The sequence below is a fragment of the Lucilia sericata genome, unplaced genomic scaffold (assembly GCF_015586225.1).
Source record: "Lucilia sericata isolate MDLA Ls3-8-SP2 unplaced genomic scaffold, ASM1558622v1 Contig001691F_arrow, whole genome shotgun sequence".
In the NCBI taxonomy this organism is placed as follows: domain Eukaryota; kingdom Metazoa; phylum Arthropoda; class Insecta; order Diptera; family Calliphoridae; genus Lucilia; species Lucilia sericata.
Window position 1 is genome coordinate 1 of NW_023995601.1, and position 17,730 is coordinate 17,730.

General features: G+C 31.4%; 5 protein-coding genes across 6 annotated transcripts; 3 read left to right on the plus strand and 2 right to left on the minus strand.

The window, feature by feature from the left end:
- The first annotated feature begins 6,563 nt into the window (after positions 1–6,563).
- LOC119612446 (tubulin-specific chaperone A) lies at positions 6,564–7,498 on the plus strand. Its single transcript, XM_037968252.1, has 3 exons — positions 6,564–6,819; positions 6,886–7,096; positions 7,177–7,498. The coding sequence occupies exons 2-3, from the start codon at positions 6,888–6,890 to the stop codon at positions 7,304–7,306; spliced, it is 339 nt and encodes a 112-aa protein (XP_037824180.1). The 5' UTR covers positions 6,564–6,819; positions 6,886–6,887; the 3' UTR covers positions 7,307–7,498.
- On the plus strand, positions 7,418–8,345 carry LOC119612445 (programmed cell death protein 7). Its single transcript, XM_037968251.1, has 2 exons — positions 7,418–8,098; positions 8,162–8,345. The coding sequence occupies exons 1-2, from the start codon at positions 7,482–7,484 to the stop codon at positions 8,280–8,282; spliced, it is 738 nt and encodes a 245-aa protein (XP_037824179.1). The 5' UTR covers positions 7,418–7,481; the 3' UTR covers positions 8,283–8,345.
- A 630-nt stretch (positions 8,346–8,975) lies between these two features.
- Positions 8,976–10,007, minus strand: LOC119612443 (nucleoside diphosphate kinase). Its single transcript, XM_037968248.1, has 2 exons — positions 9,698–10,007; positions 8,976–9,456 (listed from the first exon to the last, which is right to left on the minus strand). The coding sequence occupies exons 1-2, from the start codon at positions 9,965–9,967 to the stop codon at positions 9,124–9,126; spliced, it is 603 nt and encodes a 200-aa protein (XP_037824176.1). The 5' UTR covers positions 9,968–10,007; the 3' UTR covers positions 8,976–9,123.
- A 1,887-nt stretch (positions 10,008–11,894) lies between these two features.
- On the minus strand, positions 11,895–12,962 carry LOC119612433. 2 transcript variants are annotated; one of them, XM_037968238.1, is made up of 5 exons: positions 12,690–12,962; positions 12,427–12,622; positions 12,202–12,358; positions 12,072–12,144; positions 11,895–12,014 (listed from the first exon to the last, which is right to left on the minus strand). In XM_037968238.1, exons 1-5 carry the CDS (start codon positions 12,864–12,866, stop codon positions 11,925–11,927), a joined length of 693 nt encoding a protein of 230 aa, XP_037824166.1. In that variant the 5' UTR covers positions 12,867–12,962; the 3' UTR covers positions 11,895–11,924. The 2 variants fall into 2 exon arrangements, with proteins under 2 accessions (XP_037824166.1, XP_037824167.1); XM_037968239.1 differs by having other exon boundaries at positions 12,068–12,144.
- Positions 12,963–14,275: 1,313 nt separating this feature from the next.
- LOC119612447 (deoxyhypusine hydroxylase-like) lies at positions 14,276–15,447 on the plus strand. Its single transcript, XM_037968253.1, has 2 exons — positions 14,276–14,391; positions 14,424–15,447. Exon 2 carries the CDS (start codon positions 14,433–14,435, stop codon positions 15,333–15,335), a length of 903 nt encoding a protein of 300 aa, XP_037824181.1. The 5' UTR covers positions 14,276–14,391; positions 14,424–14,432; the 3' UTR covers positions 15,336–15,447.
- Positions 15,448–17,730: the final 2,283 nt, after the last annotated feature.

The following is a 17,730-nucleotide window of genomic DNA, read 5'->3' on the forward strand; positions in this document are numbered from 1 at the left end:
AAAAATCAATAACTATGTGCCACACTTTAGAGTTAACTCCCATCACTACCATCAACGTCATCATCATCTTCGCCACCACCACCATCACTACCATTGCATTTGTCTCCAAAATAAATGTACACAGACGAGCGAGTAAGCATATGAACAGAGCAGAATGGAATGGGACATTCATGCAAACAAACAGACAAGAAGGAAGAATATTAAGCTACCGGTCTCTGGTTGCATTGGAAATTTTCGTTTCGTTTCGGTTTTTAATCGTTTTTCTTCTTTTGCAATTCGTGGTTCTTTGTTGCCCTTTCAATTTCTATATTCATCGTATCCATACACTAGTCCATCGTATTTACAGTTAAAAAATCAATTCACATGACGATGCACGATTTTCGGTTTCGTTATAAAACGATTAACGCTTGTACTCTCTTGTGTAAAGCATTATTTGGGGTGCAGCAGTTTGCTCCATGTAATGGCATCTACCCGACAGTGCTCCATCGTAATGTGTTTGTGGTGCAACATAATGGAAATTTAAGGAAAACTACGAACCATATACATAAATGAGTACATGTACAAAAACAACAAATTCCTAAACATGAAATTTTGCACTCCCTTGTTGCAACTTGCGCATTGTCATCAAAAAGCAATTTGTGCATGTGGTATAAACTGGTTGAGATTTATTTTTTACGACGACAACGTCTTATTTCTATTCTTGACATAGTAACAAAATTTTGCTGCAAATATGTACTTGTTCTACGTATACTTTTCATATGCGATTCTCTTTCACTAAATTCAAAAAAAAAAACTATTTACAGAATACAGTCAGTCATCATGGTATTCTGTTCCAATTTGCAGTTGTATGCAAATTGTAGTCGTAACATGTGTTAATCATACGTCTTATTTTGTTCATATATGCATACAGATGTCGTTTTATATTGAATTCTCACGAATTTTCAATTTTAAAATACTCAAAATATTCGGTATTTCCTTAAACTACTGGGGATTATTAACCTTATTGAGTTCATTAGGATGGCGGCTATTTTCGTGTTTAAGCCAGAATCTTTACGCCATACACCGGCTTAGGAAATCAGCAGCTGTTTTAAAAATTTTGCACATCAAACGTTTAGAAATGCTTTTGCAAAGTTAAAATTTAGTTTGGGAGTCGTGGGTTCGATACGTTTTAGAGAATAGTAGAGCTCATAGACTAGTCCATAGATCAGTCAATATGCTAGTCAAAGAACTTGTTAATAGACTAATAGACTAGTCAATATACTATATCATTACTAGACTAGATAATTGAATGGTCTAGCCAATAGACTAATCAATAGTCAAATTCATGAACTAGTCAACTGATTTGTCCATAGACTAATAAATATTTAAGAATAAAGTTTCAAGAAGAAGTACTTTTAATCAGGAAAAAGTTACCTCTTTGGAACAAGTAAGAATGTATAGTCAGGAGTGGCCGGCTATTTGATACCCTACGCCAATTATGAGTATTAAATGTGATTTTATTTTTCTCAAATAGTAGGTACCTTGTTTCCGATACATTTAATCAATGTCAGGACTAAAAACTAAATTTCTGAAAGTGGCTTTATATGGGGGCCAGGGGCAAATATGGATCGATACCGATTAAATTTAGTGAATAGATTTTATATTTATATAATTTTTATTTGTGCTGAATTTCATCGCGATATTAGTATTTATAAGTGAATTTCAAACATTCAAGTCATTTTCTGAAGGGGACTTTGTATAGGAGCTAATGATTGCACCCTCATGAGGCCCGATTTATGTTAATTATGAGGACCGATCCTCATGAAATTATATGGACCGATCCTTATGAAATTTAACAGATTTTGGTTTAATTTTTTTTGAAAGCTAGTGTCAAATATCGCCCGATACATAAAACTAACTTTTGAACATTATTATCAGGATCAACATTTAGGACATCTTTATGAAGCGTGTTCCACTTGTATAGAGACTAACAGAATACATGGACTGATGTTTCCCATTTCCAATACCTTATCAATAAAGAATATTTGGGAGAAATATTAGCTTTTCTGGCTTACTACCGTTCATAGTATATGTAAATGATAATGGTCAACGTCTCAATATTCTCAAATGGTTTTTGCAGCCATATCGATGGCGTAAATTTCAGCTCAAAAACAGTATAGTTATTATGCAATTTGATGGAAACTTCGTAAAGTCAATAGATGACCCTTCGTGGACTGAGCAGTTTCAAAGACCCTTTCAAATTATTATAAAAATAGAAAAAAAAAACCATGAGTTTTTAGTGTGAAATAATTCGACAGTTGATCTGACAGTTTTTCATTATTAACATATCATCCCCTTATACAATTTTTAGTAAACACATGATCATATAGAAATAATGGTCATAGGACCCACAATGTATATATTCTGGGTCCTTATTAGATTCTTAGATGGTCTATCCATGTCTGACGGGAGCACCTAAAGGCAAATATTTGCTTTGTATTGAAAAATGTACAAAATTGGTCCTCATTATACCCTCACCCATATAAGAAATAAGAAGGTTGATCAAATTTGGCATAAACAAAAATCCCTCCTCCAAATTTCATAAAGAGATAAGTAATTGACAAGCGGAAAGACACCCACTTCATATATAAAATCAGTTATGTCATCTGAAAGTCCAATCTGTTAGCTATCGTTTTTCGAGATATCCTAACTTGAAGCTTGGATTTTATTTTTACAGTCGATATCTTCACAAGTACAAAAGATTTTTTTTAAATAACTTAAACGGATTTTTATGAGAAAAATTATGACAAATTGAGTTTGTCATAGAATCAAGGTGAAATGGATCTAAAAATTTTGTTTTTGTAATTTCATGGTTGTTTAAAGCTTAAGATGAAGATATCTTGAAGAAGCATGGAGATATGACGGAGGATAAACATATATTTTTAAGTCGAAAGATTGAACTTTCGGATGGCATAACGGAAATTATAAATGAAGATGTCTTCCAGCTTTTATAAGGTAAGTTTTTAGAACACGATATATCCAACACCTGACAGAGGAATTCTGAGATTCGGATTTAGTGACGTGATGCACAAACATATTGACCGGCATATTAGCTGGCTGTCCATCTAAACCTTGTGCTCAATTTCCAAGATATTTTAATGAAATTTGGACCAAGCACAAAGAGCATTATTACTCCCAGCCCCTATACAACCGGACAATTTTGGCTGTTTAACTCATAGCTACGTTAAATATACTAATATCTCTTTAAAATCGGAATAACTACAAATGAATTATATAAGCATAAAAGATACAGACGATTTTTGGAATGATCGGTCCTGTAGTACCCATACAAACTCATCTTTAGAAAATTACCAAAACGTCCATAATTGTCTAAAACCATAAGTTCAGTGATTACATTCGGCATAACTTATTTCTATATAAACATAATTTTTTAGGTTAGGCCCATATTTGACATAAAGTAGCGAAACATATAGTCAGCCATGACCGACTTTACGAACAATACACTTTTAAACTTTGGAAATAGTATTAGACATATTTCTACTACTATTCTATTAATAAAACCAAGTGAAAGAATTTCTACTTTTTTAAATTAATCTTTAGAAATGGCAAGTAACATAAATATCGGATAGATCTATTTTCCATTTTATACTGTAATACAAAAATATGACTAATAAATTTCGGAAATTTACTGGAAAACTATAATTTTTTGAAAAGTTTAATTGATTCGATTCCCACCTTAACAATACCTTAGGTGGGACTCGAACCCACAACTTCCGGCCTAACAGACTATAACACTAACCGCTAACCTACGGGAGGCCAAAATGGGCTAACTTAAGAAACAATCATTAAAATAATTTACGAATATTAAGATAATATGTATCTATTTATAACAAATTTACCATTTTAATTAAAAATTAGTTTAGTATGTATACCAAAATCTATAAAACCACTTTCACAAATATCTAGTGAAGGGCCCTTCAATTAGAATTTTATATTTTATTCTAATAAATTATCATTAATAAATGGTTCACTTTTGAAAAAATATATATAGATTTTTAAATAAAAAACTTAGATTTTTATATATAAATTGCACTTCCGGTTAGATAAGTAGATACATACACAAACACATGCATATCTGCATAGAAAATCTAAGACCACATGTCGCCATATTGCAAAATTACGAAATAGACAAGACCTTTATATTTTTTAAAAAACACTTTTAAAATTAACATATTTTTGTAGCATTATTCATTTATGAAAATAAAATTAAAGATTTATTCAATTTTTTTCATTGAATTCATAAACCGGCCGGTATTATACATATGTACATATGCAAATGCATATACATATATTTCTATATACATATACGAGATAAAAGCATACTACATTTATAAAGGTAAAAAAATACCTATGCACATATTTAAATTATAAGAAACTTTTTAAAATTTCAAATTAATTTTTAAAAGATTTTCAAAAATAATTACAGTAAACACTTACCACTTTAATGTGTGAAATTATTTGAATTTATTTTAAAAATGGATGCTTGCAATTTCTTTAAATTTTTTTCGATTTTTAACAGACACAAAATTTTTTCCTGCCACTTACCTCGAGCACAAAAGACGGAAAGGCCGATTTTCACAATGCCCAAGATGCACATGCGCTGGAAAAGCGCATCATACCCATCAAATTATTCGCATATAGTATATCTAATATGGATGTGTCACAACGAATGAATGCACTAGTTTGATGGGCATCGAAAGCTTTAGCCCTTTTACTATTAGTGTAAGCGGGAAATTGTTATTGTCATAGAGACATGTGTGATTCAGTTTTCTTGGTCATTGTACCTCCACATCATGTAATTGTCAATGATGAGTGCAAATAGTAAATCGACAAAGGACATGTAAAGGGAAGGGAGGAGCGACGGGAAAAAAGCGGGGGAGAGAGAAGGGAAAACGAGAAATGAGGCAAAGGGCAACAAGGGACAGGGGGGGGGAAAAGGGCAAAGGAAGGACAAAGGCGGGGAAAGCGAAGAAGGAGAGTGGCCGGAGGGACACGAGAGGAAGCGAGCGAGCGAGCGAGCGAGCGAGTCGAGCGAGCGAGCGAGCGAGCGAGCGAGCGAGCGAGCGAGCGAGCGAGCGATCGAGCGAGCGAGCGAAGCGAGCGAGCGAGCGAGCTAGCGAGCGATGAGCGAGCGAGCGAGCGAGCGAGCGAGAGAGCGAGCGAGGCGAGCGACCGAGCGAGCGAGCGAGCGAGCGAGCTAGCGAGCGAGCGAGCGAGCTAGAGTAGCGAGTGATCGAGCGAGCTAGCGAGCTATCTGAGCTATCTATCTATCGAGATATCGATCTATCTAGCTATCTAGCTATCGTATCTATTATCTACCCTATCTATCTATCTATCTATATATCTATCTATCTATCTATCTATCTATCTATCTATCTATCTATCTATCTATCTATCTATCTATCTATCAATTTATCTACCTATCTATTTGGATGAAATTTGCTCTGTCAGTCAAGAACTGCCGGAGTTAGAGTGGTCAAAGTTGAACATTTTGGCCATACAGGGCCTTTTTTGCTCAAAAGCAAGCGTGTACAATTTCCTTAAGGGCTTTACAGTCACCTAATGGATGCAAGTGGGATATCAAAAAAGTACATTTTTTGACTCAAGAATAAGATTTTTCAATAATTTTTTAATTTTCCCCTATTTTTAGGATGAACGTTTTTTTTTGCTAAAAAGAAAACTTAGATAGACCATTTTCTTTAAGAGCTGTGTGGTCACTCAAAAAGGAGTTTCTGAGTTCAAATATTTTTTTGCAGTAAGAAAAAGTTATTTAAAAAAATTTAAGAATTTTTTTTGGTAATAGTGAAGAAATAGCTATATGAACTTTTGCTAGGACCAATAGGGTAAAAGTTATACTCATTTGAAAAAAAAAAACTGTATGACTAAAATGTCCAACTTTGACCCTCTCTAACTCCGGCAGTTCTTGACCGATTAAACTGAAAATTTGTGTCTGGCCAACTATATAATTAGATAGTACTAACTTTGCTACAAATTTAATCTAAATCGATTTTTTAAGTTGGGTCAATTGACACAAATTTGCCCATATACAAAACATATTCCAGTCGAATTTTATAACGATATAATTTTTTTTTAAATTAAGTGATTTTCACAGACTTTATGTGGGAGCTATTGAAAATTATAATCGTGCGTTTGCTCCCAAGACCTGGTACCTTGTTTCTGTTTATAAACAAAGATTTGTAATGCATCTTTTACTTTAAGAGCGGGTTTTTGAGATGGTAATCAAATGCCAATTAATAATCAGATTAGTTAATCTAAAAATAAATTTAATCTTATGTTAATTCCCTTTGATGTTTTTGAGTACAAGATTAAACTTCGCATTGTTGCCATACAAAACAACAGAAAACTTCACTGTTTGTTATCAAAACAATGCATATTTTATAAAAAGAAGAAGACAATTGTAAATTTAATATGAAAATTAATGAAAACTTAAATTAAAAACAAAAAAATGTATTTTGAAGTGTCCATAATTTATACCACAGATATAACAAAAACATGTTTCGAGGATTAATTTTAATTTAATCGCTAATCTTTCACCTAAAGATTGGCCCTAACAAATTCAAAATAGCAAAACTGTATAATACATAAAATCGCAAAATAATCAACACTGGACCGGCATTCACAAAAACATGACTCACACAAAAAGCAGAGTTCTCCATCCTAAAAAGTAAACTGAGAAGAAGCAATTTTTCAGCTGCAATTAATAACACGAAATTTTCCTATTAAATCAACAATAATAAAGTAAGTTAATAAATAAATAATAAATTTACGACCTAAACTAATCAAGAAATAAATAAATAACGAAAGTTATGGCAGATCCTCGTCTCAGACAGTTGTCAATCAAAACGGGTGTTGTTAAACGTTTGACCAAGGAGAAAACCGTATACGAGAAGGAAGTTTTAACAGAAAGGAAACGTTTGGATAAATTTAAGAATGAAGGAGCTGATGAACATGTTTTAAAGAAACAAGAAGAAGTTATACAGGAATGTCTGATGATGCTACCCGATTCCATGAGAAGGTAGGTTTCATGATTGAGTTATAATATTAGTCAACCGTGTTAGGAAGGTAAAAATTATAATTATTTTTTTTTAATTTTAGGTTACAAAAAGAGTTAGAAGTTTTGGATAAGTTTTTACAAGAGGAAAAAGATTTGGAAGAATCAAAAGAATACGAAGCCGCCAGTTTAGTTGTCAAGGAAGCTAAAGAAGTATTAGCGAAATCAACTTAAGAGACAGATTAAAGACTTACTTTCTCTTCCTTAATTTCCACTAATTTTAAAACACTATTTAGGCATTTACATACATATATTTTAATGATTTTATTTATAACCTATAATTTTTTTAACTCTTGCAAATAACTATTGTTAAACAATTAAAAAAATCTCAAATTTAAACAAAGCAATTATGACTGCTCCCTCTAACCAAGTGTCTCAGGTTAAATTAGCCATTAAACAAATTGTTGATAATCTACAGCAACTAGAAAAGCATCAAGATCCAGATAAAGATTTGCTTACCCTTAAAACTGACACCGAGCAGTTATTAAAACATTTGGAGAGTCTACCTTTAGAAGACATTCGAAATAAACTAAATAAAAGGCAAAGAAAAAGACACAACAAAAAATTGCAAAAACTTAAAAATAAGGAAATATCTAAGGTAATAAATAAACAAAATGGTAGCAAATTGTATGAGGATAACACCACATCTAAAGCTTCAAGGGATAATAAACCGAAATCCCATTACCAAAATAAAATTGTTAAAGAGTGTCAACGCTTTTTGCAAACTTTTGAATTATTGGAACAATTGCATTTATTACGTGGTCAAAATACCACAGAAACTTATAAATTTTCCTTAAAATTACGCCAATTGAAATCCATCTGGAATTGTTTATTGCAAGACAAGTTGCAAGAGCAAACCTCAGCAGAATTGAAAATAAAGCAGCAATGGGATGAAGTGTTGTTTGGTCCACCGGAGAAAACATATTTTCAGGAAAAACCAGATTTACAGGATTTTATAAGGAAAAGGTAAGGGAATGAATGATGTGTTTTTAATAGAAAAAATATTTATGTTTTTTATTTGTTTTGCAGGCAAATTTGGGACTCTTATATAGATAGTAAAAATGGTTCATCTATTCCCATAGGTTGGATTTTACCACCTGCAAAGACTGAGGGAAAATGGCTTCAATACCTTGCTCCAGCAAATGTTTAATTATGGAAATTTTAATAAAAATTAACTTGTTTTTTTATACAACTAATCTAATAAATATGTAAATGAAATTGTTTGGTTTGTCCATTTGTTACTAGATCAGGGCAAATACCCTGATTACAAGACTTGATTGGATACCATAAACCATTTTATGGAACCTTTTTTTTAAATATTTATACCAAATGTGTATGTATTACAGTAATAAACCACCTATTTTTCATTACTTCAGGTTAAAATTTGAAAGATTCCTTGACTTTGTTAAAAAATACCGGAACAGAGAGACGTACTGCAAACTATTTATCTAACAACAGTATGCGAAAAGGAATAGATAGATATACAACCCAATTGGTATAGATAGGAAGTCTCAGGATTCTATTAGTATCGGTTTAAATGGAGTACTTATTGGTAAATAGAAATTTGCTGTAGTTTCCTAAATTATCGTCTAATTAACGAAATCAAAACGTTTTGTACCTATATATAGGTATTACTTAATAATAATCTTTCAGTGCCCATATAAAATACTAAAAATAAATTCCTAAACTGATAACGATTTAGATGTCACCTTTAAATTATTTTTTTACAACTACGTCCTGTAATAAATTATACCTCTATGTTAACCATACCTCAGATGAAACCATTCTTTTTACCAATTACACACATCACATCTTTCCCACTACCAGAAAAACACGAAAAATCTTTTTTTGGAACTTTTTATAAAAGCATTTTTTTCTTCATTTTATTTTATGGAATTGTTGAGAACTTTTTTGCTTAATAACTAAACACACTAAAATGCCTGCTATAGAGCATATTTTCATTGATTGGAAATTGAAGACTGTTTTACAGTTTATTCATAAACCCAGTCAACGGCAGCGGGTTTCCAGTCAACGAGTTCTTTCTCATTGAACCACAAGGCGATTTCCTTTTGGGCTGATTCAACAGCATCGGAACCGTGGATAATGTTGCGGCCAACTTGGATGCAGAAATCACCACGGATGGTGCCGGGCAAAGAATCGGCAGGGTTGGTGGCACCCAACATTTGACGACCGGTCTTGACAACATTCAAACCCTCCCACACCATGGGAACCACTGGGCCGGAGCTCATGTAGTTGACCAAACCGGGGAAGAAGGGACGAGCAGACAAATCGGCATAGTGCTTCTCCAACAAGTCCTTGGAGGCCTATTGAATGAAAAAAGAAAACAAATCTAATTAGCACATATAAACACTAAAAATAATTTTGTTTGTTAGCAGTCAAATTAATTTTTTGCAATTTTGTTTTTTTAAACAAAGACACATGTCGGCCATATCTTTTTTGCACATAACCTCAATTGAAAACTATTTTTTCATTTCACTTTTTTTCAAGGTTACACAACATTTCTTCCAGACAAATTTTCTTTTTTTTCCACACACAACTACTTACCCACATGAATTTCATGGCTACCAATTTGAAGCCTTTTTGTTCAAAACGTTCGATGATTTTTCCAACGAGTCCACGTTGGACACCATCGGGTTTAACCATGATAAAAGTACGTTCAGTGTTGCCTGCCATCGCGCTCGATATCAACCAGAAGAATGCCAAAATTGAACCGATCATAAGTACACGACTCCTCTTGCTTCTTAATTTGCTGACGCTTCTCTGCTTAATTACAATTGGAACCACAACCGCTGTCGACAATGAGTTTTCATACATTTTGTATGGAGAGCAAAATATCGTCTTGTGGTTGAGGTAGATTCTATTTTATTATTATTGAAGCGTTGCCATATGTTCATAATATTCTGCCATGTGTTATTAATAACAGAAGATATTAAATGAAAATAATAAAAATTACAAAACATATTATTTTGTTTCTTTTATTTTATTCTAAATAAATTTTTAATCATTCCAATTTTTTTTTTCTTAAAAAATAATTTTAATTTTAAACAAAAACATAATCTTGCTTTGATTTTTTCTAATAAACGTCAAAAAATGTGGTCTGTTGACAGTCGCTTAATTTTAATTCGACGCTCGCTCTTTTTTTGTGGTTTGTCGACAGCGGTTCCAATTGTAATTAAGCTGTCTATTGACTGCGTCGCCGGCAAATGGTGACGACAAAAATGACGTATTGCAAATTTTCTGTATTGCCATTGCTGTTTTATTGTGAATGCTTTAATATTATGGTTACCGCGCGATGTCGTTGACAATCTGCCAAACAATTGTGATTACAGTGAAGGTGACTTATGGTAAGTCCACATGTTCAAGCGTATATAAATACATATATAGGTGATATTTAAACAAGATAAGATACGAGTTTTATATGAAAGCTAATTAAATTATTTTTTGCAAAAATTATAAAATTTTATGTAACAGACATTATAAGTAAATAATTTTAAACCAAATGTATAGGATGATTCGAGAACTGCGTCGTATAAAGTAAAAGTTGCAAACTTTTTTTCTTAAATCATGATTTTTATACTCTACACTACTATAGTGGGTATTATGCGTTTGTGCTGAGTTTTGTTACACCCAAAAGTATTGGTCGTACACTTACCTTAAAGTACACCAATCGGCTTACAATCACTGAGTCGATTGAAATACACATTTCACCTAGTTTAATTTAACTCTAGCCCTCATACAAAATCCCCTTCACAAAGTGACTTGATGGTCAAATTCACTTACACTACGAGATTCTGAATAAATAACTTTAATGTAGACGTAAAACCCTCTATCAACATTTATAGAAAATGCTTTATTGTTAAAAAAATAATCCACATTTTGATCATACTCATTTGTGTAGGGTATCGTATGATCGGCTATGCCCAACAATACGACCTTACTTGTTCTAACAAATAAATTGTACTTATTTTTTTCTGTATGTAATTAACTATATTTTGCTGGCAACACACCTTGTGTTATTGTGAATTATTTTTAACAGTTAAAAATTCTACTGTGAATTATTTAAACTATTCGTTATGAAGGGAAGGTGCTTTAAGTTGGATTCATGATGTAAATCTAATTTGAATAACCAATACATATTATTGATTTATCGTAATTTATAATCCAATTAAATAAAACAAGTATTAAACACAGGTTACATGTCAAATGAATAAATATATTTATATATGAAAAGATTTGGGGTCATAACTTTTATACAACTTTTGAAAATTTCAAATCAAAAATATACATTCCATATAGAATATAAAAAGTACAAGAGTATACCACTTTTTCCCGAGATAGATAGAAAGATAGATATAGAAAGATGGATAGATATGTAGATAATAAGGTAGATAAATCAGGAATGTAAATAGCTGGTATTTGGGGGTATGTATATTAATACTATCAATCCGCTTGCAACACAACGTAATATTACTCGTAGACCCACAAAATGTAGGGTTTCCTTCAGAAAATTACTTTAACGTTCAGAACTTGCTTCTAAATACCAATATCCTGAAGTCCATTCCTATCTTAGGTAAAATATTTTCGTATTTCACTCCAACAGCAAGAGAAGAACGAAAATTATTTGGAATATGTGTTAGGGCTGGTACTTCCCAGTAATCAATGAAAAAGTAATTACAATAGAATTCATAAAGGTACTTAGTATTTGTATCACTTCGTTAAAAAACTAACACTAAACTAACAAATAAATTAATTATAATGAATTTATTTAAATTCAATTATTTGCATTAGCCATTTCCACATCTTCATTACCATATAATTCCAGATGTTTTGCAACAAAAAATGTGGGAGGTTTCTTTAAAATCTAAAAGCATAAAACAATAAAGTTTAAAAATATTAAAAATTAGATTAACGTACATACTTTTGCGGCAGCATCCAATAAAAGTTTCTTATCGAATTCGGCATGTGCTCGAAAACCCCAATAATAATAAAATCTAAAAAATGAAATTCTTTTAAAGTAAGCTATTTTTATCAATGTTAAGTATCAATACTTTGTTTCTGACTCCAATTCACTAACAACTTTTTCACGTTTTAGGTAAAGTTGTTTAACAAAAGTTTCCATTATAAGCTTTTTTAAATTTTGTCCAAAATATGGATGATATTCATCCATTTTAATGCGTAAACCATTAAGGAATAATAGCAAATCCTCTGTAATAAATTGATAAACAAATTGCTAAATTATTTCGAATATTCTTTAAGTTTTATAAATCTCTTACCTTCACTAGTTTTCGTTTGATTTGGAGTATCGGAGCCACGCATAAATAAATACGAAAGTATGACAAATAATAAAGTTAAATGGCGTTGTTGTTCTTCATCGTACAGCAGCAGTGATTTGGCCGTATCTTGACTAATGCAAATATAAGCCTTACCAGTTTTTGAATCCGGAACATCAAGTAACTCTAAACCATAAGTCTGTTTGTAGTAAAAACATCAAAAATTAGAATAAACATTCTTTGCGTTATGGTCGCCTCCTCCTTACCTCCTTCAAAGCTGTTTTTGCCTGATTCAAAGACATGTGAAACAACTTCCCTTTGATATTTATGGTGCTGACCATATCTTTTTCCTTTAGAGGCAATTTTGTGGCGGCACCATTTAAGACAAATGTAATGATACTATTGGTATAATTGGAAATTTCATCAATGGAAAATGATTCCATTTTTTTCGATTTGTTTAAAGTAGTAAAATAATAAAATAATTTGCGCGAAAACAATTTTGTTTATCGCTTCTTCTTTTTCTAAACAGTCATTCACTTCCCTTTGATAACATTTAGTGTTGGAAAACGTTTATATAGATAATATTGAATAATATTAAGTACATTCTACTTTTCAAAGATAAGAAATCAAAGTTTTTAAAAAAATAATATAATAATTTTTGGAAACTTTTTCAGAAATAGTTTAAAAATTCCCTCAAATTAAGAACTACAATCCAGTTTATATTATTTTCTATAGTAGCCTTTTTCATTTTGTGAATATGTTTCTTGCAGCTATCTTTTAGTTCAAATTCACAATAGATGTCGTATCGTTGTAAGTCTTATTGCATTATGCAAAAACGATTATTAAGTTAACAATGATTGTTAAAACCTGTTTTTATATGGAAAAAATGTGTAGTAAACCATTGTTAACTTTAATAAACGTTTTTGCATAAGGCAGTTAAAATTTTTTCAAATTAATTTTTTTAAACAGAAACAAAACAATAAGAAAATACTACAGAGGAGAATTTCTCTGTTGCCGGCCGAAAAGACAATATTAAAAGAACATTTTCATATCGTATTTATAAACAATCATTTATTTAATTAAAAAAGCAACATAAAACAATTTTTGGAAATCAGACGTGAATTGCTGAACTCATCAACATAAACACAATTTTTCTGGGCGCAGAGACTTTTTATTCTATGGATTGTATCCACAAATGCAAAAATTTTGGAACTACCATTTTTATATGTAAAAATGGCAATTCTAAAGTCCAACAACTCCGAAATTGAAAGATAAACCATGATGTAATAAGTAAAGGTAGAGCGTTTCGGCAACAAACACAATACTTTTTTGTTGTATAGAGTTTGGTTTTGTCAAAATGAAATTTCTAAAATTGAAAAATAATAAATATTAGAAAGAAATAGTTTTTGTGTATTTCACAATATACCTATAAAACATTACATTTAGCTTGTATCTGCAGCAGGAAAATGTTTTAATGCTCCTTCATCTGAATTTTCTTATTTGAAAACTTTTTATGAACATTTTAATTCATAATTTTAAATTTAATTTTTTTTTTGAAAACACAAATATATTTTTTTAGAATAAAAATAAATTAATTTATTTTGACACAACCTAAGCACTTTTTAAATAAACAAATAAAAATCAGCTGCCTTAAAGACTTCACATTACTTAGTGCATCCTGAGATAGACAGTAATAATTAAATTCTTAGTCAAAATAAAAAATGTTTTAAAATTAAAGAAAATTGTCAAATATCAATTGGATTAAGACAAATAAAATAATTAGAGTAATTTCAAATTTTAAAAATAAACCTGAAATTTCCGCATAGTTGGCCACACTTTCAATAAATTTTGATATTGACAACTTCACACGTTTTTTTTTGTTGCAACTTTGTATTCACGTGTATTTATTTCTGAGAAAAAAGTAAACATTGCAAATATTTCACAAGAAAAATAATTAGTTATTAAAATTTATAATTAAAAAGAAAAACAATATTAAGTAGTTAACGAAAATGGTATCACAGGAACAAATCAAAGCTATCGGTTGTGTTTTAAACAATAAGGAGAGACCATTGAAGGAAAGATTTCGTGCATTGTTTACTTTAAAAAATATTGGTGGTGCTGAGGCCATTGATGAGATCAGCCGGGGTTTTGAAGATGATTCAGCTTTGCTAAAGCATGAGTTGGCCTATTGTCTGGGTCAGATGCAGGATAAAAAAGCTTTAGGCATCTTAACAAAAGTGCTCGAAGATGTAAATCAAGAACCTATGGTAAGACACGAGGCTGCTGAGGCTATGGGTGCTATTGGTGCCTCCGACATTATACCCATTTTAGAGAAATATAAAAATGATCCTGTTGTCGAGGTGGCGGAAACCTGCAGCATTGCCTTAGATCGTGTTAAGTGGTTACAAAGTGGCGAGAATATTAAAGATAATAATCCCTATGCCTCAGTAGATCCTTCTCCACCAGCTGAGCAAAACAAATCGGTCGAAGAATTGAAAGCCATCTACTTGGATCCCAAAAATAGTTTATTCGATCGTTATCGTGCCATGTTCAGTTTGCGTAATATGCGTACCGAAGAGTCGGTGCTAGCTATAACAGAAGGCTTAAAAGATTCCTCCGCTCTATTCAGACACGAAGTGGCCTTTGTTTTGGGTCAACTGCAAGAACCCTGCAGTATTCCCTATTTGAAAGAGAATTTAGAAGATCGTTTAGAAAATGAAATGGTACGTCATGAGTGTGCTGAAGCTTTGGGCGCAATTGCCTCCCAAGAATGTATTGATATTTTAAGTCGTTATGCTGAAGATGAAAAACGTGTTGTTAAAGAGTCGTGTGTTATTGCTTTGGATATGTGTGAATATGAAAATAGTCCAGAATTTCAATATGCTGATGGTTTACTGAATTTGAATAAATGAGTGCGACAAAAATGAGAAGCTGGAACTTTATTATAACTAATCTTTCTTTAATTGTTAACATTATGTACATATTGATTACATTGATAAATAACGAATAAACTGATAATTCGAATTGATGTCTACATACATATGTAAGTAATGTTAGTGCGAGAAGGGTTACTATTAAGCTCTAAGATTAGAAATTCAAAATTTGAGGTTGCATTGAACTGTTTTATCAAGGCTTGTTTTATCCTCTTGTCAGGTCATTTTTTAGTTAATATTTTTATACAGTGGAAACGTATATTTTTTATATAGGTGTGTGTTCAGTTTGACATTTTTGATTATATACTTGGTAAAAGCTGTACTGGCTACTTATCTAACGCATGTGTAAAATCTTAATGAGGACCGGTATCGAATCTAATTTGATTTTCCTTATTTGAGACATTATAAAGTCGCGGAGACACTTTTATTTATAAAATTAGTTTTCTGATCTCGAAGAACTTTTTAACCAAGCCCCTAAGGTCATTTGTAGTTAATTCTATGGAATAAATCTGCAATACAGTAATAATATAATACATTAGCTCCCTTATGTATAAACGTTATAAAAGCTATACAAAACAAAATTTCCATACAAACCTTGATTTGTTTATAATTAATTTTTTCATCGACCGAAAATCGGCTACTAATAAGAAGTTATTAAAGGGGCTTGTAATCTATATTAATTCTAAATAAAACTTCTGAAAATATTTTATTTTTAAGCGGGTTTTTCCAATTCTTGAATTTAACCATTAGTTGACAACCCTGTTTTTAACCAAATAAAATATACAACTGTAATAAAATACAACTCTGCATAATAAGAAAAAAACCTTTGTCACCACATCTACATTTCACCTCTTGTGAGCAGAGACCCCCGCCGATTCGGTTTAAAGACGACTAAGCCTAGCCGCCGAATAAAATGAAAAGCCGCCGCCGCTTATCAAACATACTTTTTTCATTCGCACACACACTACACAAACATTGCTAGTACAAACACCGATTTTTTCACGTTTTTGTGGACTTGCACAGATACAGATATCAATTTTTCTTAGAAATGGAAATTTTGTGAGAATTTTGTTGTTAATGAATATAAACAATACAAACGGTTTGACAAAAATTCAATACGTTTGTGTAAAAATCAATTTTTTTTTAAATTTTTGTACAAACGAACAGCAAGCATTTGTACAAACACGAAACACCCTCATACACTACACAACAGTCTTGCACAAATGTAAAATATTGGTATGTTTGTCAAGCCGCTTGTGTAGTCTATTTGGGCCTTAATACTGTTTAAAAATTTGGCCATATTTTGTATAATTTACAGAATACTTTCGCTAAATTTATGGAATTTTACAATATAAAATTAATTTGTTTAATTTTAGCAAGTTTTCTTTTATTTAATAATAAGCCGCTCATTGAAATTAGGCCGGTGTAAAACTTTGCTCAACGTTCGATGTACAGTAGGACCTCGATCACCGTTTTCCATTATCCGGCAACATCAATTATCCGGGATAGTAAAAGAAAATTTTTTACATCGACTTAATTTTTTTTTTTGGATTGATTTAAATTTTTCTCTACATGACATGAAATCCTTATCTACATTTTACTGTTTTCTGAAAAAAAAAAATATTTGTTTTTTTATATTTTTGAAACATGAATTTTTATAAAATCCTTGAATTATTTAGTTTTTATATAAATATCTACATTTTCATTAATTAATTAATAAAAATATATATTAAAAAACTGGACAAAATTGGTACCCAATTAAGCGTGAAAATTGATTATACAGAATGCTTCCGGTCCCGACCATTAGGCAAATCGAGGTCCCACTGTATATGTTTCACCTTAGATATTTAATTTAATAGAATAAAATTATATTCGATTAGATTTGTGTACTCGGCCTTAAAACGAGAGAAATTATGCGAATTCGTTTTTAAATGAGAAATTTACTCGGATTTGGTTTACAGAACAGACAGGACTATATAATATTATTTTGGCCAAATAGGCTTTTTTATTACTGAATAAATAAATAAAATATATTTTTAGTACACTACCGTTACCAACACTAAAGAACCGATACCGAAATAAGTCAAAATATCGATAACGCTAAGATACCGGTACCGAATTAAGCCAAAAAATACCATATCACCGTTTCAAAACGGTTGCCATCATTGTTTATAGGTCTTCTTATAAACCTTCAGCGAAAAATCTTCTAATATGCCTTCAACGGAAGGCCGTTTAATAGGCCTTTTTAAGTAAACCTCCTATCAGTTCTCTAACAGAAGCGAGAAGGCAAGCACTTGACTGCCAATGACACGCAATTGAACTTATTTACGGAATATCGAGGGACTATATTCAATAGTCTCTATCTGTCATTTTC